The 27,957-nt window shown below is 40.2% G+C and overlaps 1 protein-coding gene across 1 annotated transcript in view; it reads right to left on the minus strand.

Annotated features, from left to right (window-relative positions):
* The window catches only part of CARPB (Carbonic anhydrase-related protein B), a 773,283-nt gene that overhangs the window by 99,885 nt on the left and 645,441 nt on the right, over positions 1-27,957 (minus strand). The window contains exons 3-4 of the mRNA XM_071596722.1: positions 7,292-7,428; positions 5,380-5,571 (exon numbers count right to left, since the gene is read on the minus strand). Coding sequence (XP_071452823.1) covers positions 5,380-5,571; positions 7,292-7,428 — 329 coding nt within the window. The remainder of the gene's footprint in view (positions 1-5,379; positions 5,572-7,291; positions 7,429-27,957) is intronic.

Genomic DNA, 27,957 nt, shown 5'->3' on the forward strand with positions numbered 1-27,957 from the left:
GATGAGGGTAGAAAAAGAAACTTTGCACTTCCACGTAATAATTTAATGCTTCATACGATCATGGTTTTGTGAAGCATTGCATCTTTATGTGGAAGTGCAATGTTTCTTTTTCTATCCCCATGATTATTAGTTTTGGTTCCGTAATGAGGCAAGAGTAGGTGTAGTAGCAGTAGTTATTTGGGGAGGTGACCGACAGTTGAGGTAAATTAGGCTATTAGGGATAGGTGGGTAATTCGGTGCTGGAAGTATACTCAGGGAAAGGGTGAAGAGAGACCCGGAGTTGGCATCACTCTTAAATAAAGGCGCCGAGTCCACAGATTAACGTCTTATCCGACGGACGGCGCACTTACTCTTGAAGTGCACTCCACGTAATAGCCGTAATGCGACAAGAGATGACGCGTGAATTGGAAAGAATTGATGACATTTTTCGGTGTTAGACAGCTGCTATTCAAATGGAGAAGGCAGGAAATTGTTCAAACCTATGCTTTGAAATTAATGGACCACCCCTAAGAAAAAAGACGAATCTAAAACTTATCCATGGGAACCTTGAAGACAAAGAAGCAGAAAAGAATGCTGTACCTATTGTAAAACTCTTCATTTATCTGTTTTGGTCTATGAGTAATGATTATCAATGCGTATGCTGATATCATTTTAAAAAAATATTTTTATCAAATATCATTTTAATACTATTGACGCAGTATTGTGATTTTGTACGAGAACTATGTCACAACATCATAACTATGGGAAAAGATTCTTTACTCTTTATACTAGTAGATTTCCTGGTTTTCTCAATTAAGGCAGAAGAACATACTGAAAATAAGTGTGAACATACTTTTATTTCTACAGGTATTTCATACTATTGCTAAGTTTCAGTAGTCTATCTCATAGAACTAGCAAGATAAAGGTGGGAATATATGTAGTAGAACCAAGTGATTCCCTACTACGTCGCTGAAATAATGCAGCTATAGCGGCAGCGAGTCATGAAACTTCAGAATTGGCGAAATAGCGGTTCGGGGGATGATGGTGTGCGCTTAAAGAAATGGAGTTGTGGGCTGGGGTCTCGTGTGGTGGAGGGTGGGCGAGGGTGGTTGGTGGAAGGGGTAGGTGGGTGGGAGGTGTTGGGGGAAGGAGGAGAGGGTGGGAGGTGTTGGGGGAGGTAGCGCCTCGCGAACAAAGGGGGGAGCCGTCGCCTCCCTAGAGACGAACTTGCGACTGCGACTTGGGAGTTGGCCGTGCAAATTTGTAGTTTTGTGGGGCGCGAAAGAGCGGTCGTCCCGGGTGCGCTGCCGAGGAACTGAGTTGGGTGGTGTTCCAAGGGTTGTCCACGCCCCCCCCCCTTCCTCTTGGCATTTTGTGGAGCTCCCTTAATTGCCTCCCTCGCCCCCTCCATCCCTCTCTGCGAATCCATTATGCATATTGGGGTGCATTTTTGCGTCTCTTAAATCCCACCTTCCATTCCTTCCCCCATTCCCCGAAGCGCACACTCTAGCGAAGTACCGAGCACTGCATTACATCCATTTCCAGATATTATTATTGCGCGCACTATACGTTATCTGTATGACGATTGAAGGGATCTGAAAATCGCTCGAGTGATATTTACGTCGGTGTGAGGGACTATTATTATTAGATCGATTCATTTTCATGAGAGAAATGGGAGATAAACCTTGCTGACAACTCGCGGGATTTTTTCATAGCAGCTCGCATTTTAACAGTTCGCAGTGAACGAAGTAGAAAAACCATAGTCTGCACACACTACCACAGCAGGATGCGTGGACCGGGGCGTGTAGACACCAAGACGGTGGCTCTAGCCCTATCCACAGTCACGCTAGGCCGAAACGTAACTTAATTTCTAGACGTCTCTCGTAATCGTCTCGGATTACTCACTGTAATGTGAGTAATCGACTCCAATAGTAAATTTAGATAACTAATCTACCGGCACCTGGGTTTTTTGTTTACTCCTGCCATTGCAACATTTGAATGGACGACGATATTTCCAGCGTTTAAGTCAGTGACCGAATTAACTTATTACCTTATGAAATTCCAGAATAGCTTTATATTAATGGCGTATTTTTCCAGAGTCTACATTAGTAAGGTAATGTACTAGGCATTGGGAAATTAGAAGTTTTCTTCGTACCGCGTCAGTAGCCAGAGACCGAATGGCAGATTATTCTTTTAGTATTTCGTGAAGCCGCATCTCGAACTGAGTTAATTTCCACATGCATACATATTTTCAATAAAAAAGTCGCAAAATATATGCAATTTGAAACGCGTGCGTAGAGAGAGACTCGTACATGCATACGTCTAACTAGTAAATCCCATCCTTATACTCTAGCAAAACATCTAGTTACAAAAATAGATACATTTACCGTTGGGAAAATGATAATATTATATGCGATCGAAATAATTTGTGATGCATAACTGTTCTGCTCAATACAGTGATTCTATACCTTAGCCTTAGACTAGCGCTTAATAGACCCAGACCCATTGAAGGAGGTTAAGTTTGCTAAATCAAAGTAATGAGTAAATTAACTGGTGAAATTATGAAACATTTCGCCCTCAATAACTGCACATCGTCCAATTTTTTTAACCGCAAGCGATTTCATGAGGATAATTCGCAAATAGTCACTTTACTTTTCATCCGAAACTTTTATTTTTCCTTCATAATAAAATTTGGTCCATCAGTCTCTTGTAGGCACGACGAATATTTACATTAAAATGGAAGTCGAGGCGGGATAACGTTTAATGACGCCTCGGTGAAGCGAATATATAGACAGTGATGGATTGCCATTTGAATTATTTCTTTAAAGAAGAAATTATTTCTTTCTTTGGAGTGAGATAGCTTTTTATCAAACCATCATACGGGGGGGTGGAGTCCCTTAAAATATAATAATATTAAATCACAATTAAAAGTGTTCGGAGTATGCCATGAAGAGCTCTGAAGGGAGTCAAGATCCCTGTCGCTGCGCATGAAACATTTTCCCCGCGTAATCGACGGAGATAGCCTCTCGATTGTTTTTCGAGCGCGTGGAATCGGTCGCTTTAGTCACGCCTATCCGCTCGCCCTTTCGCCTCCCGTCCTTACTCCCCCTCCCCACATCCGAATCCTGGCCCCGCGGAAACTTCGGCTTTAAAATTTCATCCAGCCCTTTAACCCCTCCCACCCCCCGCTTTCTCCCCCTCTCACTTTCCCTCCCGCTTAGGGCCTCCCCCCTCTCCCGCCAGTCGTCCCAACTTCCGCCCAGTCACAGTGCCCCACTTACTCGACTCAAAGGCCATGCAAATGGAATAATGTCTGTCTACGCGGCTTCCTCCCTCCCCACTGAATTTTCCGCCTCCGTCACCTTTTGCAGACGAGTCGCCTCCCCGCCCCCTCTCCGCTGTCATGTCTTCCTCCCCCGCTCTGCAAAACCCTTTCGTCCAATCACAATCCTCCCCGGCATCCCTTCCGTCTTCCCCCTTCCGCCCCCCGACGGTCCCTCCTCCCACGTCTAATCACATTTGCGTAGCAACCGCACCTCTTCCTCTCACTCCCTCCTTCCTCTCGCTTCCCACCCTCCCGCCGCCTCCCCGGAACGTCACCCTCCACTCTCAACCCCCACCACTCCCAAAACCTTACCCGAGACCTTTTAAAAACTTTGGCATCTTTTTTTCATGACGTTGAGGAAGAGCAAGAGTCCTCCTACTAAACCCTCTTCCCTTTCTACCTTGCTTGCTTGCTTTCTCTCTCTCTCTTTCTGTCTCTATCCCCACACGCTTCCAGTTTTTAAGCCGATAAATCTTTAAAAGCGGATTCGCGAGCCGTTTCTTCGCCTTAGCGATTTTTAGAGCTCTCCTCATCCCCCCCGTGGCCGCCACACCCTTTCCCATCACGATCCCTCCCTTAAATTCATTTACTTTTTTCCCCCGGGGACTTGAATCCTGCTACCTGTGGCTAGCGCGCATGCAAAACGTCCCCCGGCCTGGCGTTTGTTCCACACGTCCGTCCGGTCGCCCGCAACAGCACAGAGAGGTGTGAGTGGGGTTGCTCAGTCACCGAAGATGTTAACTCTTTTGATACTTTCCACGAAACCCCAGGGACCCTTTCTGTTATCTTTCTTTTACTTTCCTCCCATTCTACTTACCGTCACTGCCGTTCACTCTATGACACTAAAACAATAAATAAACGTAAATTCTATATAATCGGAAAAGAAATTGCCATCATTAAAAAATATTCCGAGAGTATATATAAAAATTTAGTTGTACGTGCAGTGCATTTTTATATACATTGAAGAATTCGTTTTATTTTGTTCAGCAACCATTAAGTCAATTCCATGACAAATAATTCAAATAAATGGATTTAATAATTAAGGTTTTCGAAAAACGAATCATAAATACTAAAGTTGCTAAACAATATATAGCACTTTATTCTAAATTCATCCTGGAAGCCCAAAATACCAGTGAAGTCGCTAAATTTCCATCCATGTAAAATTTTCGCTTTAACTATTTTATTACGATAACTTGCATGAAAATTCCATTAAATACGACTTTTCCACTGCCATCCATCTATAATTTAGGATACATATGACATTTCAAAAGAGTTTTAGAGCTTTTCTTTACATCCATTCTCAATGAGTCGTTTTAGCGCTAGCGAACGAGCTAAGCAAGATTTTGGAATGATAACTTTAAAGTATCACCACATTATAGATATTATAAAATTCTAATGTTGGTTGCCTTAGCCTCTAATTACCATTAATGTAGGTATACTGGAGGTAGTATCTTCTGGTAGGATTTATCTTGAAACAGGAGACAACTTCTTGATTATCAGCAAATAAAAATCGAATATCTTGTAAATATTTAGCTACTTTTTGACAGGCGGACTGTTTCCGTGGCTCTTGTTACTACATATTTTGACTAGTATAATCTTTATTTAAATATTGTTGTAATTTTGCATGAAGATGAATTAAGGTTTTTCTCCGTATTAATTCTTCTTTAAAATTAACGAAAATGGGATTAACGAGTAATCTACAAATAAATGTTCCCTTCACTTGTCGCTGATAGTTCAATAAACGCTAGAAACACAGAGGACACTCTCCCGTCACTGGCAAGATTAGCTTTCGGCAGATATTCCGTGCGGTTCGAAATTACCTTCAGGCAGAGTTATTAAACAATTTACCTAATTCATTTAGCTGAGCTTCTTCCTTTGACGACCGACCATAGATTGCAAACTCCATAGATCTATATCATTTAGCTCTAATACTAGATAAGCACAAATCAGGAGCAGATCCTGGAAAGAGAGGTCGTACACGAGGAAGGAAGCGGTATCCCTTAACCGCCGCTGCCCCCGTTCCCCCAGAGTCACGCTCCCTCATGCGACCCACCCTCGGAAGCTGCGGGACTCACCTCCGCCGGGAAAGCGTATCCGTTGACCGTGTGCTCTGAGCCAGCGTCGTCTCGCAGGCCGAAGTGGACGTGGATCTCGTGGAACTGGTATCGGTAGGAGAGCGGGCCGCCCGTGATGTTCACGTGCCGCGTGGTCGTGTTATCCACCGTGAACACGACGCTGTGCCCGGTGTTGGCGATTGACCCGTGGATCTGGCATGCGGAAGAGGAGAACATTGAGGGGGTGGGCAACGAGCATCATGGGCGGAAGAGGTTGGTTACCACCCTCGAGCACCCATTCCATCCCCCTCCCCCAGCAACCACCAAACCCCGGAGGAGATAGGTAGTTTCGAGGGGGGGGGATGATGGTGGTGGGTTTTGCGGCGGGCCTGGGAAGCCACTGCCACCGCCGGGCGACGCGGGACGAGATTCGATATTCGATTGGAACGGTTTTTCAATGGAAAACATATTAAATGCCCTCCAATCAAAAATCATTCCTATCATCTCATTTGTTCTTAATACTTAACATACCAGCCAGAAGATTTTTGAAAAAGTCATGCAAATATTTTGGATTCTTAGTAGAAGGTAGGGGAATACAAACAAATCTGAATTACGCTTAATATTTCATTATTCATATTCATACCAATTTCACACGATCTATTTCAACTTTTAACAAAATGACAAAAATTAAATCCCATGAAATTTAACGTAAGAAATGGGATTAATATTTTCAGCAATTAAAAGCAATGTTTATTTACTTTAAAAATACAGTACTCTCTGTTTCAATTAATAATGCTCTGAAAGTTTAATAATAATCTTTGAAGAGTAATTTCATAAATACGCGAACTAAATATATAATTTTCATGGTGCAATACCTCTTAGGCTAAATATTCAATGTTCTTAAGCCATTATATTGTCTATTTAACGTTCTGTTGTTTAATTGTCGAATGCAATGTTCGTTTGAATGGAATTTTCGTTTCTAGCGTCATGGCTGGTTATATAAAAATATTTTTGATTGCCTGCAAGTTGACTATTTAAACCTTGCGATAAGAAAATAAATGGCAGCTAAAATCACATAAAACTCCGTGGCAAACATTCAATATATTTTAAGTACATTATACCGCTAAAATTGAATCAAGGAAAATTATAAGGACGTGCCTTTGCATATTAAACCTAAGATAAAAGGTAGCTCATTGTTATTCAAGAAGATGATCCAGTATTTATTGGGTAATCAAATGAATCCAAATTCTTCGCAGCTCTAATGTTTCATATTATATTAGAAATAGTTGGCCGGCATTGCGTCCTTTAGTAGATAACCCTAAGTGATTCATTTGCCGCGTGTGAAGTCAATTATTTAGACATGTAGTCTTAATCACTTATTATATTGATCGAACAAGGTGTTTTGGACAAATTTCTCCCTCAGGAATGCTACACATAAAACCTCATTCTTTCTCTCCAGAAACGAGAGGAATGAGTTGGTCAGAGAAATGAGATTGGGAATGAATTGTCAACCATTGAGATGATGAGTCGATAAATTGAGACATTTTAAGGTTAGGATATAATGAGACGGTTGCCAACGTAAGTTTTCCATGTGAATCGTTTTGTTTGATATGATCATCAACTTAAAGATGCTGATCACCTTATCTGTCCCATTTGATATTATGAGGAAGCACACACGTCCTTTTTCGACATTAGAATTTTCAAATTTGCGTTCTCTCCCAAGTGAGGGGAAACAGAGAGTACCTTTGGCGTAATTCAACGTTGCGAAAATTCAAAATGGCCATCAATTCGTTGAATTCGATCGGACAATACGTTTCATTTCATTTGAAGAGATGGTCAGTGACCGCTTTTTCTCAAAGTATAAAGGATTTATTTCAATTAGAAAACGTTAAATTCAAATTTATGATTAAACTGAATCTAATTGCATGCTTACCCTGTACTTGTCTATGTGCAGGATCCGGAGGTTTGGATCGTATAACAATTTGCTTGGCTCCAAATTTACTGGAGACTGACGGCGGCCCTTGTTGCATAACGACCACTCCGGATTAATTAGGCCCCAGAATGCAGGCCCTGAAAAGCAAGAGCGGGAATGATTAGCCAAACGTATTCCAAGTCCAATGGTGGCAACCGACTACTCAGAAGGTTTAAACATCATAGCTTAAAAGACATGTCAAACAATTAATAAATTCTTGGGAGCAGATAATTTTCATCAATATTATACTCGTATACCAAAAACTGCAATCTTGGGGATCTTCTGTGTGCAGAAAATGTATCAAAAAGACACAGTCATTGATCCCTAAGAAATATTGAAAATGAAATGTATACACAATAAGAGGGCCTGAGGCAATAATATAATATTGTTATAATTATTTTCATTGTAGCTATTGTCATTATTATTGTTATAATTATTGTTAATATTAGTATTGTATTTGTTATTATTGTTATTAGTAGTAGTGGTAGTATCTCATTAGTATATGAAGAGGACAATAATGCTATACACCAAATTATTACGCAAAATATTCCGTAAATTAATAATAATTCAGCGAGCAATTTTATTGGTTGATTTAAACTATATCTGGAGAAGACTTGTAGATGGCGCTTTTATGATTACAGATAGACGAATGAGAAAGCCACGCTGAAATTAAAAAAAATAGAGACATATCTTGTAGTATGTACACAGCCGCCGTAGGATTATTTTACTTCTCTTAGAAAAACACAACCGAACATCCTAATCTACAAAAATCTCCTATTCCTCTCCGCATTCTACTTCCTTCTTCCCTTCATTTCGTCCAACACATATATCCCATTCCTGCCCTTTCCTCGTTTGCTTAACACTTTCTCCTCTTTCATAGTCTTAAACATCTCATTGCCAAACGATGTGTTTTGCGTCCATTTTCCCGCCTCCTCCTCCTTGTCTCCTTAGGATATCTCCTTGTACTCCCCCACATAGCCCAGAAACTCCCCATTTGTTTTCCTTTCTTTCCACTTCACCTTCTCTATCCATCTCCTTCTACACACCAACATTTGAAAAGCCTCCAATCCACGCCTATCATACTGCTTCAGCGACCATACTTCCCTGCCCAACATAATTGCGCTCCAGATCAAAGTTTTAACGAGCCTTTCATTGACATCCTTACTCAACATCCCCATCATCAACTCCTTCCTCCTTGTGCAAGCTTCTTTACCTAACGCAATTCTTCTCCTACATGGTTCGTCCGGAAAATAAGTGTACTGATTTTTTCCCGCCGCTCCAGGCGCGCCCAGCACCGCTCTGACGGGCTGCGATTGGAGGGGGTATGTTGGCATGCGACGCTGAAAAAGGCAGTCGGCTCTGAGCTGTGGTGTAGTGAGGAGCTCTGCTAACGCGAACCTCCACGCTCGACCCGCGTCACGGAACGCGATGCCGAAGTTTTTGGAGCAGCTTTATTCCATCAAATTTGCTGTAAAGCTTGGGAAATCGTCTACCGAAACTGCCGGTATGATTAACCAGGCTTACGGGGAGTCAGCCATGTCCAGAAACATGTCCCTGTCAGCCATGTTCCTGTATGTTCCCACTACGTCAACCAATTCGCTTCCGCGATACGTAAACAGCTCCACCTTCTCTAGTTTTTGCCTTCCTATTTTAACATTTAACTTGGCCTTTCTCTTCCTGGAAAACTGCATAACCTTTGTTTTATTTATATTAGTGCGTAAATGGTAGTTGCGTGAAAATATTTTATGGGCACATTAGGGAAGAATACGTGACGATTGAATGGGTAATGGTTATGAGTTGGATGAAACAGTAAAAGAGAAGTATGAAACACATATTCTACGAAGGTTTGATCAGATGAAGATGATAGATTTTAATGGAATCAAAGAAAATATATATTGAAAAAAGATAAAATGATTTAAGAATAAGGGATAGGCCAAGGAATGCATGGAGGAATACGATAGAAAGGACTAAAACCAAGGAGGAAATGTGGACTGATGAGTGTGGCAGAGGAGATCGAAGTAAGCAAGAAACAGGGCAGTATACCAAACGGTATGAATGGGAATGAGATTCCGGAGCCAAAGTTAAATCAGGCAAACAGGCCTACTACTCCGGGAACAGCGCGAATTCACATGCACGCAATAAAATTATAATACTTGGTATGGGAAACTCCATTTGACGTATTAACGAACGTAATTCACAATGAAAATTGCAAGAACATAATCATAATTTGAATATTATTACTTTTTATGGGGATAACATTTAAATAGGTGCTCTTAAGGTGAGAAAGAGTGACTCCAAAACTAGGGGTGAAGGGGAAAACCTCCCTTGCAAAATTCATTGGTCTTTCATTATTGACTTTTCATTGGGTGCGTTTGTTTTCGTAATAAATCCAAACTTTATTGGTATTCTCAACTTGAGCTCGAAATATCGGACAAAATTTATTCTAAACAGATCACCGGTCGTTAATGCTGTCCTCCTTGGGAGACATCTGGAGAAAGCGAAGACGGAATAATGGCTACTTCGCTCCCTATCGACCAGCTACAGCGCTTGTCAGCCAATCCATATGCTTCCAGGACACCGCTTCATTACCGCGAGGGCGTAAAAAACAGAGAGTTAATACCCTTTCCTCTTTTTTTACCAAAAAAAATACGACGTCGCAAACACATGCCTTCCTATTCTTTTATTTCCCCCCCGCCTCCGCAATCGGGAAAGGTGCTCCCAAGGCCCACTTAATGCCGCAATCTGTTTTTTCACCGTTTGCGTGGAACCCAGTGATAACGTCCGAAACATTGACTGCCAATGAAACAACCTCTTTTACGTGGCGCGTAAAATGGAGGAAGGCGAGGGGGAAAGGGAGAGTGGGAGATGGGGTGGCCACTCCGACCGTTCCATGTTTATTCGGTTGTTGGGGCGAAACAAAAGAGCATCTGCATGCGAAGTGGAAGAAGCAAGTGGCAGAGGCGGTGGCGGCGGCGTGGTCTGGGAACGTGACCGAATTAATCACGTCGAGCACGCAATTACGCGCTTTCTCGCCCGCTGCCCACCTCGGCCTAATCGAGGGCAAATACAATCAATCTCGCGGACACGCAGGGCGACAACGCGGACGCTTTCAGAGGGATGTCTGGGGAAGGAGAGGAGTGGGATGGGGGAGAGGAAGCGGGCACTTTTACGCATGACCCCGTGACGCGGGTAGCTCAATCAAAGAGCGTGTGCGAGGGTTATGGCGAAAAGGGAAAGGGGAATTACCGGCAGCCGAACCCTATTCACCCATGTTGAAGATTTCTGCCAGAGACTTGTCTCAACCTCAGCCAAAAGACATTTGATTTCCAGATTAGAATGTACATACTATTAGACGTTAGAGTTTCTATGATGATTCAGTGTTCTAAGAAATCTTAAATGGAAGAACCATATAGTATTAAAACAGAGGATGTTTTTATTGATGAGGCGCTTGAGAATGTTGATAGGCAAATAAGTATTACGCGTAAGTATTGTAAAGCTACCAGTTAATCCCGGAAGTACACCAGGAGTCAATGTATTCTTTAAGCGTAATTGATTAATCCTTCCAAATGAACCAATAAGATTTAACAAGCATGTTTAATTAGTTTCAATTTTCTAACTAAAGAATATTCTGCGAAAAATAAATGATTTTAAAAGAATTTTAGCATGTTTACCAAGAGAGTCAAGGTTTTTATTGTATTGAGGTAAAGGAAATGAGTCAGATTCCATTTATTTGCCGGTTTATTCCAATCCCTTAAGAATGGCAACTTAAAATAATGTATTATTTCTTCACAATGGCACTTTAAAAAATCTTGAAAAATTCTTTATTTTCAGAAAAAAGCATTGAAAAATTGCACTATTGACGGAGAATCGGGTTGACAGTCCAAGAATTGGTTTGAATCAGTTCTCCGAACTATCGCATTCCAATCTGTCAACCTCTTCTTTCTCTCACACATCCTCGTTCGTCAGAACGGTTTCCTTTGTCTCCTCCTTACGATATGCATAGTTAATCCCATACCTTCTTCTATAATTCTTATCCACTATCATCTCTTAAGTCATGGTTTTACTTAAGATATCTAGCCACTGAATATATTCAATGACTATCCCTTTCCTTGTTGAAATGGACATTAATAAGCTTCACTCTTTCTTTGAAGTAATTCTTCATTTGTTACTCTGTCTATCCATTTTATTTTCAACATCTCTCTGTGGTTTTACACTTCTATCGCCTCCAAAATTCTTTTATCAGCTATTACAAACCTCTAATCCTGAAAAATGTGGACTCAATATACCGTATAAATTTAACAAACTGGTTCCTCGTGCCCATGGTAGTACGATTTGCCGCATTTAATAGCTGTTGCTCCTGATTGAAAGTGTTCTTTGCCATTCTTATTCCATTTCCTACATCTATTTTGCTTGTTCATTGAACACCTCCGAAATAAAAAAAATGTTCTATAGAGGTGCAAACCATTACTGTTCCACAGAGGACTAATAAAATAATATCACATATGCTTCACACCAATAGATTGAGAAAAATAATGCTTTTTTTTAGAAGAGTTCATGTTATCTTTTAATTGAATTCGATTCGCAAAACTCAAGATTCAATCCGTTTCAAATGTGGGTCAGTACCACTAATAACTGCTTATACATTCAAGCATATAAAGAAAATTTCAACAATAAGAAAACTATCCAGTTATTATGTTCTTTATACCTTCCCGAACGCGAGTTCACAGCGTTTTATCATTTTCTAATCACAGATCCGTAACGACACCCTTCACTAATTCTACTTTTTCGACTGCCAGTCATAAGTGCTCACGCATACAATTCAGATTATGTCCATTATATTTGACCAGTCCTTTTGAATTCCCTGCAAAGTACCGGTTAGTACTGTTCATTCAAATTTCAGACAAGAATTCTCTCCGTTGACTCCAGGAATGCCGTCTTAACAGGAGAGCACAGGGAAGAAACGTATAATTTGTTAATAAAACTGAACTTAATACCACGAGCCACTATATAAGTAGGTTATGCTTGCCATTTTCAATTCTCTCTTAAATTTATTAGTCACATGTATTCATGAATTATTAATATCTATAATTTTATGTCTTTATGTTCATCCATGTGACACAATGTTTGCTCTTGTGTTGCAATGGAAGATTATTGCGGAAATATGTTAAGGGTATCAAACGCGAAAACAATGAAACAATATTCAAGAATTAACAACTTTTTAGCTTTGAAAAATTTTAAAAGTATGGTTATCATTAAAAATTGACTTATGAAAGCACATTAGTTCGTTTGAAAAGCTTAGGTGAGTTGACTTGCGTTGAAGTGAGTGAGACTTCAACTTGTGTTGTCGTGACGATTAACCTTCAGTACGCTAAAGAGGGCTGCTTTGTGGCCAAAATACGCGTTTTCGTATTTACCTTTCTTATCCCTTTCCTTATTTACCATTTACCCCATCCTTTGACTTGTGGCGTTAGCCAAATAATCTCATTTGTATTTTGTTTTGGAAGGTAAACTGTTTACGGCTATTGGAGTTTTTAATTTATTCAATACTACTAGCCGTAAGAGCTCATTTCTACCAATAATGACATTTATAAAAGCAGGAATCTTGCATGCAACATTCACACTTTCTAGGGAAAAATGTGTCAAAATATGTAATTCTGCTAGATCTCTTTTCATCCGCGTTTGCAATCAAACTTACGCAACTATTTGTGTAATTCAAATAATATCGATGCGCAATTTTTACTTCATTTCACACTAAGAGTTGCAAGAGCTAAAGATCTAATATTTATTTTGGCTCAAGTGAAAAATTAGTCCTGGATAGACGAAGAAATAAAAGAAAGACGGATAAATGTTGATGGGTAACGAAGTGCGCCCTAGAGGGATTATATGTATTTGCGGGGAAATGTTTCCTACCCGCGTATTAAAAGAATATATCAACGTCGGAACCGCTTCTCCGTATACCTTGGGAGCCATATATGAGCAAACAGCAGCGGATCGCGAGCGCCGCGTGCTATTTCCGTATGCCGAAGCTATCTCCTACCATTGGGACCATAAAGCATTTGACGACAACCAAGAAATGGCTTTCGAGCCCCTGCCACTGGGACACGGTGGGGCTAAAATGCGAGTATTGGGCCGGATAGTAAATAAAAAGGTCCTTTCTACGGATTTCGAGGAGAGGCAGGGGTGGAGACAAGGCGGAAGGGGTTCGCAGGTGTAATGACCTGTGGCGGCCCTAAGGCCGAGATGACTTACTACAGCAGGGAGCGAGGAGATGTGAGGAGGAAAAAATATGCTTCTGAGGAAAAGGGATCATTCTTTCTGGCGAATAATCCTTCCACCTTTTCTCATTTGACATCCCTTGATACTATTTGCAACGTTAGTGGTAATGCCCTTGCCTTACATGATCGAGGACCAGTTGAAATTATACCTAAGAGTACCACGTGCGTTCGGCGACATTGGTTATTTTATTTCATCCTTCTGCTGTACGTACTTGATTAATACATTTTTGTACTAGATTTTATGGTGTTTCTAACCATAGTATCACTATAGTCGCATTAAATTTGAAAATTCGATTTAAAATTTGACGTTACATTCATCTTTCAAGCTTTATGGAGGATAATTTGGAATCCTTACACTATCTTTAGTAACATAACAGTGAAGAGTCGAAAAATGTATTAACCCAGTAAAGATTTATATCATACAATCTGCACATTCTTGATGGTTACAAAATAAACAATTTGTAGCAGCCTCGGTGAATTGAGTCAGTAAACCTAAATTTTTCCAAGAGATTAGGTTAAATGGTATTTTTGTATTTTTCGTAAATATATACAATGTCTAGCCCAGGACTCAAGTGAAATATTCCTTTCCTGGAAAGTAGCTTATGGAATTATTATTTTATATGTTTAGAGATATTCGAGTATCAAAATCGCTGAAGGCTCATTTTTTGATTTCTAAATCCGATTCCATCATGAAAAATGAATATATATATATATATATATATATATATATATATATATATATATATATATATAATTTTACCAGTATTTCAATCCTAGGATTGAAATTGCAGCTCTCCATTTTGCTCTATTTAATGCCAATGCCCTCAATCCTTGATACCCTGTGTATTTTGTCTGTGTCCTGTAGCGCTAACTTTTATACATTGTATATATATATATATATATATATATATATATATATATATATATATATATATATATATAAAATATATATATGAGGACCAGGTCCCATTCTCTGGGCACCAGCAGCTCCACTCGTGATTTTTCGCGAACCAGATCTTCCTGGGAAACCAAAACCGGCACAGGGAAAGGAACTGGCCCCCCTACCCTGATGTGTGAATTTAACACGCCGCCGGGCTTAGTATTGGGTGTACTCTACCATCACCTACCAAACTGACCTTCGGGTTGATTACTGTGTTTACCGTTTTTTATATGCATATATATATAATATATATTTAAGCCCAAAATAAGAACAAATTCAATTAAAAAAGTATATAAAATTTACCTTTACCTTTGATCGTAAAAAATTATAATTACATTTTTTACGGAGCTACAAATCTTTGATCCTTTTCTCAAAAAACGAGCTAGACGTACTTTATGTTCTCTTAAATAACTCCTCGGTAGAAGAAAAAAAATCAAGTTAAATTTCAAAACAGAAGTTATATCTGATGCAAATTGCCATATTTTGTTTTCGAGCAGGAAACTAAGAGAGAATTTCGCCATCTTCTCCTGTGCCAAATATGAATATCTATTCTTAGAATAATCCTTATAGTCTAGGGTATTTTTATTGAATAACATATTATGACAATTACATCCACTCTATACCTAATTAGTCCCCAGAAAGGAAACAATGGGTGGCTCCTTACTCAGGACTTGGCGCAGAAAGTAAAAAAATGAATATCAAATGGCGAGTTCTGATCACGCGGTGACTATTTATGGTCATCAGATAAGAGAACTGCTAAAGCATTTATCGCGCGGTCTGCCACGCTTTGGAACGCCCCCACCGGCCCGCCGCCCCTCCCCTTTTCCCTTTCAAAGAAATTGCTTCAGACTGCATTTCTCATTCCACCTTGAGCTGACCCCCAATTTTCATTAGTCGGAAATAGAAATTTACAGGGTTGGCGTAGTTCCTAGGGTTCTAGTTTATGCGCGTATTTGGCCATGGAAAAAAATATATCAAAGGCTGAGGTTATGAATAGGGCTAGTAAAAATAAGTGAACAGGGTTTATGAACACTCCTGCAATAATAATTGAAGATTTTACCTAATAACTAACTTTGCTGGATCCGGTTAAAACAAATTAAATATATATAATAAAAAAAGAAATACGACATCAAATTGGCTGCACACAACATGCTGATTGGTATGAAAGATTTGATTCCATTAAATGTTCCCATGCTATTTCACACATTTGTCAATATTTTAGTCTCATGCTCATTTCCTTAGTTTTGATAACTCTTTCTAAAAAAATAGATTGTTTTTTAAAAGTAAATGCATTGAAAATGAAATGTTTCCATACTAATATATTGAATACTACTACATTAAATACCCAAAATATTTCAGGACTTTTTCGGTATGTATGAAAATGAATTTCAGACAGGGTAAATTAATATAAATGCTCAAATTGAGATAAATTAATCAAATCCAGCATATTAAATGTAATATGTTAGCAAATGCGAATGAACGGCGAGGAGAGGTTTATGAATTATGTTTAACTGCCGGAAAATCCTAGATTGAAACAAAAATTGCAAGATAAATAATCAATCAATATCTCCTCAATTCTCTTACCAGGCATTCGCATAATTCATAAGTTAAAAATTCAACACGAAAAAATGACTAGCAGTGAGTTATTGCGCTCATGTGTGTCGTGAGGGAGAATTCTGTCGACTTGTTAGTCCATTGGGTTGTGGATGACATGGCCACGCTTATGACTGACCTTAGACATGTAGATATTTTGTTTATTGTAAACAGCAAAATTCGACAATCTCTGATTATATTATTTAAAAGTAAAATTTTAAAAGTGCCAATATCTTTCGGTTACTTGCTACGGCCAAATTCGATGGTTTCAAATGATTTCTAAAAAAAGATAATTACAGAGTACATCAGTTCGTCTTTTTGAATTCCGTATTCATTAGACCTTGCAAAATCTATCTATCCGCCCACCTATGAACCCCTAGCCACCGTTGGGGAATGTAGCTAAGGAATGAAGGTATTTTGAAAGGTGCTCGGAGTCAGCGTTATCGCAACGAGTTTCCCACGTAGTAATACGCAATCATTTATGGGTTAACACGCAACGCGTCAGTCCTCTAGGAAGAGATCTGTGGTGCGGACGCCTCTATGTTGCTGTTCCCCGGTAGTGATTTGTGAAAATGGAAAAACTGAGAATCGAGAGAGATTAAATACTTCGCTTAGTAAGGCATGGAAGCAAAGGAAATTCATGCCATCAGAACACTCTGGGGGACTCTGCTCCTTCTAAGTCAACGGTTGCCATGAAGGCAAACGAGTTTAAGTTTGGTCGGGAGAGCTTAGATGATGATCCACTTAGTGATCGGCCAAAATGTGCCCCGACCCCATAAACTTCACGACCATGTTATGAGTGAATAATATGGTCGTGGAGGATAGACGATTGAAAGCACGGGAAATCGCTGAAGCTGTCGGGATGTCATCTGAATGGGCATGTCACATTTTAATGGTGGAGTTTAATATGAGAAAATAATCTGCTAAATAGGTGCCGTGACCTCTGACGCGGGGTCACAATGGAAATTTCCGAGCAATTTTTGACCCGTTTTAAGAGCAACCAACAAAGTTTTCTGCAATTAATTCTAAGGCTTCCGCGACATCTGTTTGATGAATTCATTCTTCTTTCGGGAATTTCCGTCGCGTAGGTGAGCGTAGGTTTTCTGCCCCGGTTTATGACCGCAGATGTGAATCCGGTCCACCACTATGCCCTAGAGACAAAAGAGGAGGAAGAGTGGTGGAAACATGTTGATTTTACCATCACCAAAGATAGCAAATGCAATACTGTCGACCGGAAAGGTGATTGCTTCAGTTTCAGTCTGGAATGCTAAAGGAATTCTTACGAAAGATGACCTTCACACTGGTCAAACAAATACTGGGCAACACTAAGCTGACCATCTGGACCGACTACAGTGACAGATGCACTATTACGTTGAAGGACAGGCGATGATTACACACCAGGAATACATCAAAAATTAAGTTATGCTTAACTTTTAGTTACAACATACATAGTTTTGTAAAATAATTCAAATAATTTATGCAGATGAGTTAAATATAGGTAGGTACATGAACTGTGATATCTAAGTTACAGCTAGGAATCATGGGAACGAACGGAAGATCACTCAACCACGTGACGGCTGTATTCCATTGAATCGGGTATATCACATCACTTGATAATTTATATTTATTTCACCTAATCTTGATAAAAATATGAATAGATTTAGTCTGCGTTAACGCACGACTCAACTTCCGAAAGATTCACTTCCCTTTTCGCCCGCCATCGGTTCAAAACTCACACCAAAGGATATCATTTGGCTGGCTATTTGCGAGTGATGTTCTAGCAATCCACCGTTTTATTTTTCTTTTTACCTCGTTGGAAAGGAGCAAAGATTTCGGTCACGTTATCAACTCCGTCGTGGCATTGCTGTTCCTCATCGGCGTTAATAGCCCCCGTGGCTACCTCCCCTACCAGACCACCGTCCACCCTGAGGCGTGCTTTTTCTCTCCTCCACCACCCCTCGGCTGCCTGCTTATTATTCGCCATTGAGGAGACCCCTAGAAAGGAAGACGATCTCTTCCTGGCCCAAACTACCCCTCGCCGGCCTCTCCGCCCACTCAACACGGCCGGCGATCGCTGGCCCCTTCCATTCCCTTGGAAGGGTCCCCTCCTCTCTGCCCCTCGTCTCAATCCACCGCTCCCTTCCCCCTCTCTCCCTCCACCCTCCCGCTCCGAAGCGTTTCCTGGCGAAATTGCTTATCCCCTTGCGTGACCCGAGACACACAACTTCCTCCCCGCGAACAAGCACTACTCGCTGCCCCAAATGCCCCGGCCGCGCCCCTTTGCCCGGAATCGCATCCCAACCCCACTTGCACACACCCACCCCCCCTCTGACTCCTGTGCTCTGTCGTCTTCTCCATACGCTCCGAATACATTTTCTCTCTTCTTCTTTGCCGTTTTAATGGCGATTTTCGTCCTGTAGTAGACGTAGAACATAGGGCTAAAGGGCAAATCTCCCTTCTTGATCGGGGGGACTCAGTTAACATCCGTGTGAACTTTCAACTAGAGTTTTCGCTCCAGCTGAGAGAATAGCCAAAACGTACTACAAGTTGAAACTTTGGTGTACGTGACGAATCCACAGGGGTTGATGCAAAAGTTAAGACTCCAAATTAGCCATTTCTTGGCTCTCGCCGTGTCTTAGCAAAAAATGCAAATACACCACTTTCGGGGAATAAAATACATGTAATTCGAAATTAGTCAAATGGCATTTTCGTTAACTAGAATTAGGTTTAGATTTTTAGGATAGATTCATTACAATTTAAAACAAAATTAATGTTCCAAATTATTAATAATGCTCTTCAAACTACTATTCCATGGGTGCAAGATAAACATGGTGGCTAGCTCGGTATAATAGAACAATGTTTGTCATTATGATTAAGTGCTGTTTAGAAGATGATTCAAGTACACCAACTATACGAGTTTACTGTAACAGTAAAATTGTGCCGACATCTCCCCGTGTAATCAAGTAAAATTTTTTTATTCGTATGAATCTCGTAAGATAATGGATGCACTTGAATTCAGGCAAATGTAGCGAGGAAGCATTTGAAAATATTCATGTTCTAAACTCTCCTTTAAACAACCAAGATTCCCATGGGACAATCAATACTATTGCGCATTATTTTAATGTGCATGTCGGTAAAATGTTGAAAGAACGACTCCCCTGCAAAGCAACAGATAACACTCCCATGACGGAAGACCACTAACATTAACTCTGACGCGAATTATTCGAATTTCGGCAATCAAGGAATCCAGGTTCGATTCCCGGTCCCGGCATACGAGCTGGTGACTGCACTAAAATAACGGTCGCGCAGTTTTATCATTAAAAAGTACTCAAGTACTGAAAGAAGTATAATTGGAGGGATAATAATATTTTCAATATCTTTTACATCAGCGGTTTGATAATAGTTAATGTGCGAAACATTTACATAAAAAACGTCGTTTTTTAAATTTTTTATATCATACCACGAGAAATTTTACACGTCGTCATTTTTATCGACCATCGCCATTGGTTTGTTGGACAGAATTTTTTTCCCTTTTCAACCTTGTTTTTTTTCCGTACACTTTTTCTTATTATTTTAAATACTACCACTTTGTGCGCCTCTCTCTCCCTCTCACCCTCCATTCAGTATTCCATCCCGCTGAGTCTCTCTTCCCGTCTCTTTTCACGACCTGTTCCGTGCCCGTCGTCCGCACGGCGCGAGTGAATGCATTAACCGCCTCCACACTGGCACCAAGCCACCATCCCCTCCCGGACTTACATTTCCGTCAATCACCACCGCCTCCCTTCCTGGCTGGCAGAGCGCTCTCTTTCTGCGGCCGACCACCCCACTGCCACCCCCTGGCCCGCCCCTTGAGGGCCGACCGCGATAGTAAAACCTCCCCACCCAAACACACAAAAGATGGACGCCCCCCCGTCCCACACTCTCGTCCGCCCGTGAGGACTCGCCATTTCGTGTGAAAAAAATGGCAACGAGCACTCCAGTCAGGGAGGGCATGTTAGATCATAACTGCCTCGCGAACGAATGCTAAAGATTGAGAGTTTATATAGGCTAATGCGAGGTTGTCGTGGAGAACTTGTAATTTCAGGATGTTTGCCAATCCAAATCGCACTTCTCGGCGAAAGAAGAAACGCGTAAAATTGCACTTAAACGCCCCTTCGAATAATTTAGCATATCAATTACGGTTTCGCTTTGTGAAAATTTACATGTTTTCTAGGACGACCCATTCTGTCTCTCCCTCTACTCTCCCCCGAGTGCGTCGATGCCGGAACAAGACGTTCAGCGGTGGAATCCATAGCTATTAGACGCCAAATATAGCTCCAACATTACGAGTGCAGCATGCATGGTGCGCGTATTTCATTAATACACTGGAAACGATGCTTCAACCAGTTGTTTGGACTCTCCAGCATCGCTCGCTCACGCTATCTCGCGCATAATGAAGCGCGGCTCAACCACGACCTAATGTATTCTTTGCCAACCAGAAACTTGTTAATGAGAGATGTATCAAAGAATTGCCACCTTTTGTAACGCTTGAATTTGGGAAGCTTTTCCATCAGTATTTCTCATTTTTAAAAATAGATTTCTAAGTACAAGACTCATTATTTATTATTGAAATTTGCGATACCATTTGTTTATATGAATCGAAATTCAAGAACTGAAGTAAGGATTATGCAATAATTGGAGAATATGGATAAAACCATTAAGCTAAGTGAGCTTAGGAAAAATAAAATCTTATGAAGAAATACATTTAGCACAAGTAAATATAGTATATTAGATAAAAATATTTAGAAATTTTTAAATGTCCAAAATTTCCGGAAAAAATCATTTAGTTTTCAGCGTAGTTCAAGTTGAGCAAAAAAAAAGCAAGTGGTGGTACTTTCATTTGAGTTCGAATACTATTATTATTATCAATAGCTTTATTTTCAAAATTTATTTTGAAAGTGTTTTTTTGAAACTTTTGCTGTGGATAACGAGATGCATTAGAGTTTATGTTATCCTTTGGGCGTTGAACATGGAACTCCAAATGCGTTGGCTCGCACGTGCACTGTATATCGTCGCCTGTCACATCTTTTCTTAATAAATATTCGTAATACGTGTATCAAACAGAAACATCCATTTATCGCTGCTTATTAACCGTAAATTTGATTACTCGCGATATGTAGAGGTAAGAGGTCAACTATAGATAATGACCGTAAAATAAAAATGAAAGTATATCGAAGGACTACAAAGTACTATAAACACTATAACTTCGGTAAAAACTAGCAATCAGATAGGTCATAGGGGATTGACTGATTTAAGTACACTTAAACAATGGTGACCAATCTATTGCATGCTACAGACACAATTTTACGAGTATTTCGCTCCCTCATTCTCTTAATACCAATCAAAGTTTGCCGTTCAAGCGAAAGTGACTTCAAGAAGAGGTGAGTTAAATTTATGAGAGAATGTTACTTAAATATTTAAATGTTATTGCCGGAGGAATGAGCAAAAAATACCTCTCGCAATTTTACCTGAGAAGTGATTTGAGAAGGGCAGGACGTGTGGAAGGTTTATTTTCAAATTAGTAAATCATTGGAATGGGGCATTAAGTGATGAGTGTGATTTGCAGAATAATTTTGTCTACTTAAAATGAAGGCAAAAGAGATACATGATGTCGGTCCAGAAAGTAACTTACGCTTGCGTGTAACGAGCGAAGCAGTGGGGGGAGTCAATGTTCGCTACGTTGACACACACACACAGACACACATACACAGTAGGGCAGTACGACTCGATCTGAAGTGTTTGGAAGACCACACCGCTTGTCGTTTGTCCACAGTTCAAAATGACCAATGCAATTGGAAATCCCACCAAATGTAAAATCCATTTAAAGGTAAGGTTTTTACTGGCAAAAATTTCAAAGCTGCTGGCATCCATCGGGGAAATTTGTGCTGTAGATAGATAGATAGAGGTCTGTATACCGACTAAGTGATGAGTGACAGTGTTGTACGTCAGTGGTATTGTTAGGTTTAGATTGAACGGACAAATGACCATGATGCCCAAGGACTGGTCATCCGTCAAATCATCAGTCACAAGGCTGACCCGCACCGAGGAGGACCACTGCGGTCCTCGTCGGTGCGGCCATTTTTAAACTGAATGCACCACTGCCTCACTCCATCTTCACTCATTATTGCGTTTCCGTACACACTTCACAAAGTTGCCTATGAATATGAAGTGTCTTGTGATTCTTGGCCGGTAAAAACCTAATCATAGATCGCAATACTAAACTGGCGGGATTTTCTATTGTAGGGCACATTTTGACAGTTCGTAGTGAGCAAGGTAGAAGAACCCTGGTCTGCACATACTACCACATCAGGATGCGTGGACTGAGTGCAGGTAGGTTTATACGCCAAGATGGTTTATCTAGCTCTACCCACGCTAACTCAAAACGTAGCAGAGCGATGCGAAAAGTATGGTGTTCTATTTTTTTCATTACAAATCAAGTATATTCTCAACTTTGTCTGCATCGTAAGTAACGCTGAGCATTTAGCTATTTTTCTGCATAGTCACCTTGACGATCAATCACTTTTTACATCCTTGTAAGCAGCTTTTTAATTCCGGCGTCGTACCTTTCTCCCACCACGTCACGAAGCTAACTGACGACTGTTTCTTGCCCTTCCTCATCTGACTTGAATTTCTGTCCTCCAAGGTGTTTTTTGAGAGTGGGAAACAATGGTAGTCGCTGGGGGCAACGTCCGGACTGCAAGGAGGGTGGTCGATGATATCCCAGCAGCCGAATTCATTGAGTAGGGTGGTCGTTTGATGTGGCACAAGTGCATTGTCATGATTCAAACACACGTCTTTGGTGAGACACCTTGTTCTAACCGAGGACCTCCGACACACAATAGTCTGCAGTAGAGAGAAGTAGCCACTCTCTTCATTAAGGCCTTCCTTTATCTCATGAAGGGTAATTCTCCGGCTATTGCGCACCATCTCGTCAACTGGAGCCACCGTTGATTCCGGCAAACTCGGCCGTTCCGACCGCTGCTCATCGTGGACGTTTTGGCGGCCATCAAAAAACTCCCTGCACCACTTCTGCACGTTTTTGATGTCCATACACTTCCCACCGTACACTTCCACTAAATGGCGACAAATTTATATCGGGGAAGCAGTCGTCAGTAGGCTTCGCGATGCAGCGGGAGAAAGGTACGACGCCGGTATTAAAAAGCTGCTTACAAGGATGCAAAAAGTCAAGGCGACTATGTAAAAAATAGCAAAATGCTCAACGATGTACGGAAAATTGGGAAAATTTGATTTTTCATGAAATAAAAATAGAAGATCTTACTTTTTGAATCGCTCTCGTAAATTAATTCTTGACGGTCCTCGTATAATGATCCCATCTTTAATATAAGTTAAAATGCACTCGTTATACCGTCAGCCGTGCTTCATTTCCCGAAAATAAGAACTTGTTCCTAATCCATTTTCTGGTAGCCGCTAGGATACATCAACGCCTTGAGAGCCCCGCACTTCGTACCCTATCCTTCGTACCCTCTCTCCGCGGCTACTCCGCGGCTTTACAAACTCCGCCCCCAACTCTCCCCGTCGCCCGATATTCAAACCCGTTAATAGCTTATAAAACCACCATATTTTCCCGTTCGTCTCCACCGTCACGTAGTTCCCAGATCCCTCCCTCCCGTGCCGACTTCATCCCCGTCAAAAATCCCTCACGTCACTCCCCATCGTATCTTTCAATCACCAGCTTGCCTGCCTTTTCACACCAATTAAATCCACTCCCTCATCCGCTCCGGTCCCTGTGTAGCATCCCCCTCGCCCATGCGTACCCACTTTCTCTTCCATTACTCCCGATCCTCCGCCTGCCAGTAACATCCCGCAGATATCGACCACCTTTACCCCGTCTCCCAGTGCTCCTCGCCTGGCTCGACGCCGAGCTTTCCCTCCGTCCCCAACCCCTCAATCTCAACCTCTTTAAGTACCGCTTAATCGTTTATTTCGTTCCAGCCGCCAATCCACCCCTCCGAGCCTATAAATGTATCATTCTCTCGCTTCTGCGGGCCTTGCCGCATTTTCCCATCACAGATGGGCTTCGATCGGTCATTTTTTTTCTTCCACGGAAATATTTCCTCATTAACGGGAGAATTTAGTCGGTTAGATGGCTTTAATCACTCATCGAGCGATTATCGGTCGATTTTCCGCCGTCATCATCATCGGTTAATTTAAGGGGCTCAGCTAACACACCTCGGAAAGACTGCAGGTACGTTTATGATCGACAATGGAAGTCGAAGATGATTTAATCCAGATTTTCGGTCTTTAAGAAGAAGAAATTATTGCTCCGGCTAAAAATTATCTCTGAATTGCTCTTCTGGTCTTTCTTTTCGACACTCAGTGTGAGGTTTATTGTTGCTCAAATGAATATAATCTGGATCAATTTGTGGCGGTCGAGTTAGCGCTTAGAACGCTGTCTGTTCCATTTCTTGCATTCGTAACTACCTCAATATTATTAGGTTTCCATCACGGTCGTTCAACACTACTGGCAATTGGAAAGCTCGCTGCAAAATAAAGTTAAGGTGGTATCGTTCTTTTCAACCAAATTTCAATTAAATACATATTTTAATGCTTATTTGTAATGTTAAAATTGTCTATAGTAAAATATTCCTATTAATTACGAGAAATCGACCAAATGGAAGCATAATGGATATATGAAAATAAAATATAAAATGACTGACAAAATATAGAGAGTGAGTGAGTGAATGTATATTGAGTAAATATCTGATGAATGCAATTTTAGGACCTCTTGATTCTGTTCCAAGAAACTGCAGGAGATGCTTCGACAGTAGCTTTTAACAGTATCCTCAGCTAAATATACATTACAATGCAGCAAATATTGTTTTAACCGACCCAATTACCCGGATTGTAATCTTTAAATGCTCAATTCTGATATCTATTGCTTGGCTTCATTGACATAAAATCCTTCCTAATGCCCTTAACTCCTTTTGCCTCTCGTTAATCTTTTTAAAGGCCTCTCGCATTTTCTCTCCATAACCCCCACTTCGTTTGATCAAGTTTACCTACACACTTCCCCAAATCTATTTTATTTATTTATTTATTTATTTATTTTATTTGGGATACATTGCTGTTAGGCGATAAGCCGGGTGGCAATGACATGATATAACAAACAGTAGTCATTCTTAAAACATATCACAGTGTCATTAAATAGTCGCCATTAAATAGTGTCATTTAACAATCCCATCATGTATACCTTTTGCATTCACGCCTAAATGATTTAATGCTTTTGGGTAAGGGCTTAAAGAGTTCATCAGGCAGCTGGTTCCACTCTTTGATTCCCATATTTAGGAACGAAAACTTGGCGGTGTTTGTCCTTTGGGGCATGTATTTGATTTTAAGCGGGTGATCATTCCTGCCGAGATAACATGGCTTATTTACACTCTCGTTCAGTTCTTTCCAGCCTCCGTCAGCTTTCAATATTTTAAAAATGGCACACAGTCTATTCAGCTTCCGTCTGTTCTTTAGTGACCCCCATCCTAGTGAGCCTAGCATGTCACTTACACTGTCGGTCTGCCTATGTCACCCTAAAACGTACCTGGCAGCCTACCTTTGCACTTCATTCCACGTGACCATACTTCTTCTCAAAACTTTTTTCTCAATATTTTTCTGTCTTAGAATTTCCTAAAAAATCTCCCTCTTTTCTCCATCTACAACTTATTCCTTCATTCTGGTAACCTTCCTTCCTTCTTAACCATCACATTTCAAATCGTTTATCCCAGCCTTATTTTCTTTTCAGAGTTTAATTTCCGACATCATTTTACGCCACGCAATTCCTTCATTTTTCAGTTACGCCGTAATTAGGTTGTCCCACAATTTTAAGAAGTACAGCAGTACACGCAGCATGCTGAGAACAAGATGTGGGTCAAATCTCCAGCAAAATGCTACGTAATAAGCAGAATTTTGCGAGCTGATTTGTAAACCTTTTGAAACATCTAGGGTTGAAAACCCGTATTTGAGAAGTTTAAATACGCTGGATATGCCGGAAAATACGTTGAGTTAATAATTTTGATTGCAGTACCTTTTATTACGTCTAACTTTTACGATAGTTAACAGTATTCACGACATTTGAATATTAGGGGACAAGAATATTTTTAAAGTTTTACGAAAACTGTCGCTTAAATTTTAATTTTGTCCCATATATCTCTTGACTTTTGACTTAAGAGCAATTTAACTACCAGCATTCAAATATTTTCAAGTGTCCGACAACTGTTTCAAGTTTCGTAAACATTAGGTTTCCTACTGGGAATGACCGTATATCCAATTTTCCCTATTCCAAGAATCATATTCAACAATTCACCCAATAGATAAACGTCTTTATTCGGGGCAAAAATGAGACCATAAGGTACCTCGTTTCAGATAACCCTTCGTCAAGTACGTAAACACCATTATACAGGATAGGAAATGCAATGTAATGAGAGGAAAATATGAAGCAATATAGAGAAAAATAAAATAATAGTAAAGTCATATGTATAATAAAATAAATAACCGTAATATGTCGTCTTGTGGGAAATAACTAGGGAGTTAAGGCAAGAAGACCTTAGTAAAAACCCACGCAGGAAAACATCCACAAAGAAAAGAGTTTTTGTAAAACATCCACAAACCCTGCAAGATAGTTTATAAAAACTAAGGAGACGTCTGCATATTCTAGACTTATTGCGAGTGCATAGGCAAAGTAATATTTACATTTATTTCTTTGTTTAAACCGTTTGACGTGGAAATTGATAATTGTGTTTCTAAATGTTTTAAGAAATCAATACTGCATGAGGTCTCTTTCTGAGTACTCTGGCTTTCGTAAGAATTATCGTCATTCTATAAACCTCCAAAATACTATGCTCTTCAACCAGAGAATTAGAAGGACATCGTTTCTAATCAAAGTTTGATCCCCTGCAAATATAGCTACTTTAACAGTTCTCCACCACTATCCTCCATCACTATTACATTAGCTTCAAAGATAGGGAACTTTCCTAGTTGGCAAGCAGGCATCCATTCATTATCCATTACCATGATTGAGTGTTTTCATCTTTTGAATAAGTTGCTGAGTTGCTAAAAAATTTGCATTTCATCTAATAGGTTTGCTAACTCCAGTTACTGTTGTCTTCTCAGAATCATTGCAGGGAAGGAAGACATACTCTCTATTTTGAATGTGTCTATGCAAAAATGTTTTCTATTTAGTTCATTTCTATCTAATTTAAATTTAGTTTGCTTCAAAATTCCTATGCTTGTCTTTTTCTCCAAATTTTGCTGATAAATATTACCTCTGCTTCGCGTTAATTCAAATTAATGTACATCTATGATAAAATATTGGTCAAGTCCTTCCCCCAAATATGCTTCTAACTGTAAGAACGAGCCCATAAGATCTATCCCCGGAGTACACAAACAACTAACAATTTGAATAGTTTTGCTGGAATATCATCTAATAGTGTGTTATCTATCTTTCAATTTGTCTATCGTTTACTCTTTTGGGTCTAATTGTTCTCAATTGTTCGTTATTATCCGCCATTATTATTAAATCTTTTGCTCATTCTTCATTTCAAATATGTATTCTAGTTCTTACATTTTATTCTTTCCACTACTTTCTCTCTATTTTAATATGCTAAAATTATTTTTTATTGCTCTCTGAATATTTTCTAAAATATCACCAAATTATTTTGTCCGACCAGTCAATTAGATTCTGTTAGACCTACCCACCCCAAGGTCAACAGGAAAATTCCATATTCGTGCTCTTCCCCGGAATCGGATGTTATATTAATTAATGGGTTTTT

This window comes from Hetaerina americana, unplaced genomic scaffold (genome assembly GCF_022747635.1).
Source record: "Hetaerina americana unplaced genomic scaffold, ioHetAmer1.1.p SCAF_8, whole genome shotgun sequence".
NCBI classification, from domain to species: Eukaryota; Metazoa; Arthropoda; class Insecta; order Odonata; family Calopterygidae; genus Hetaerina; species Hetaerina americana.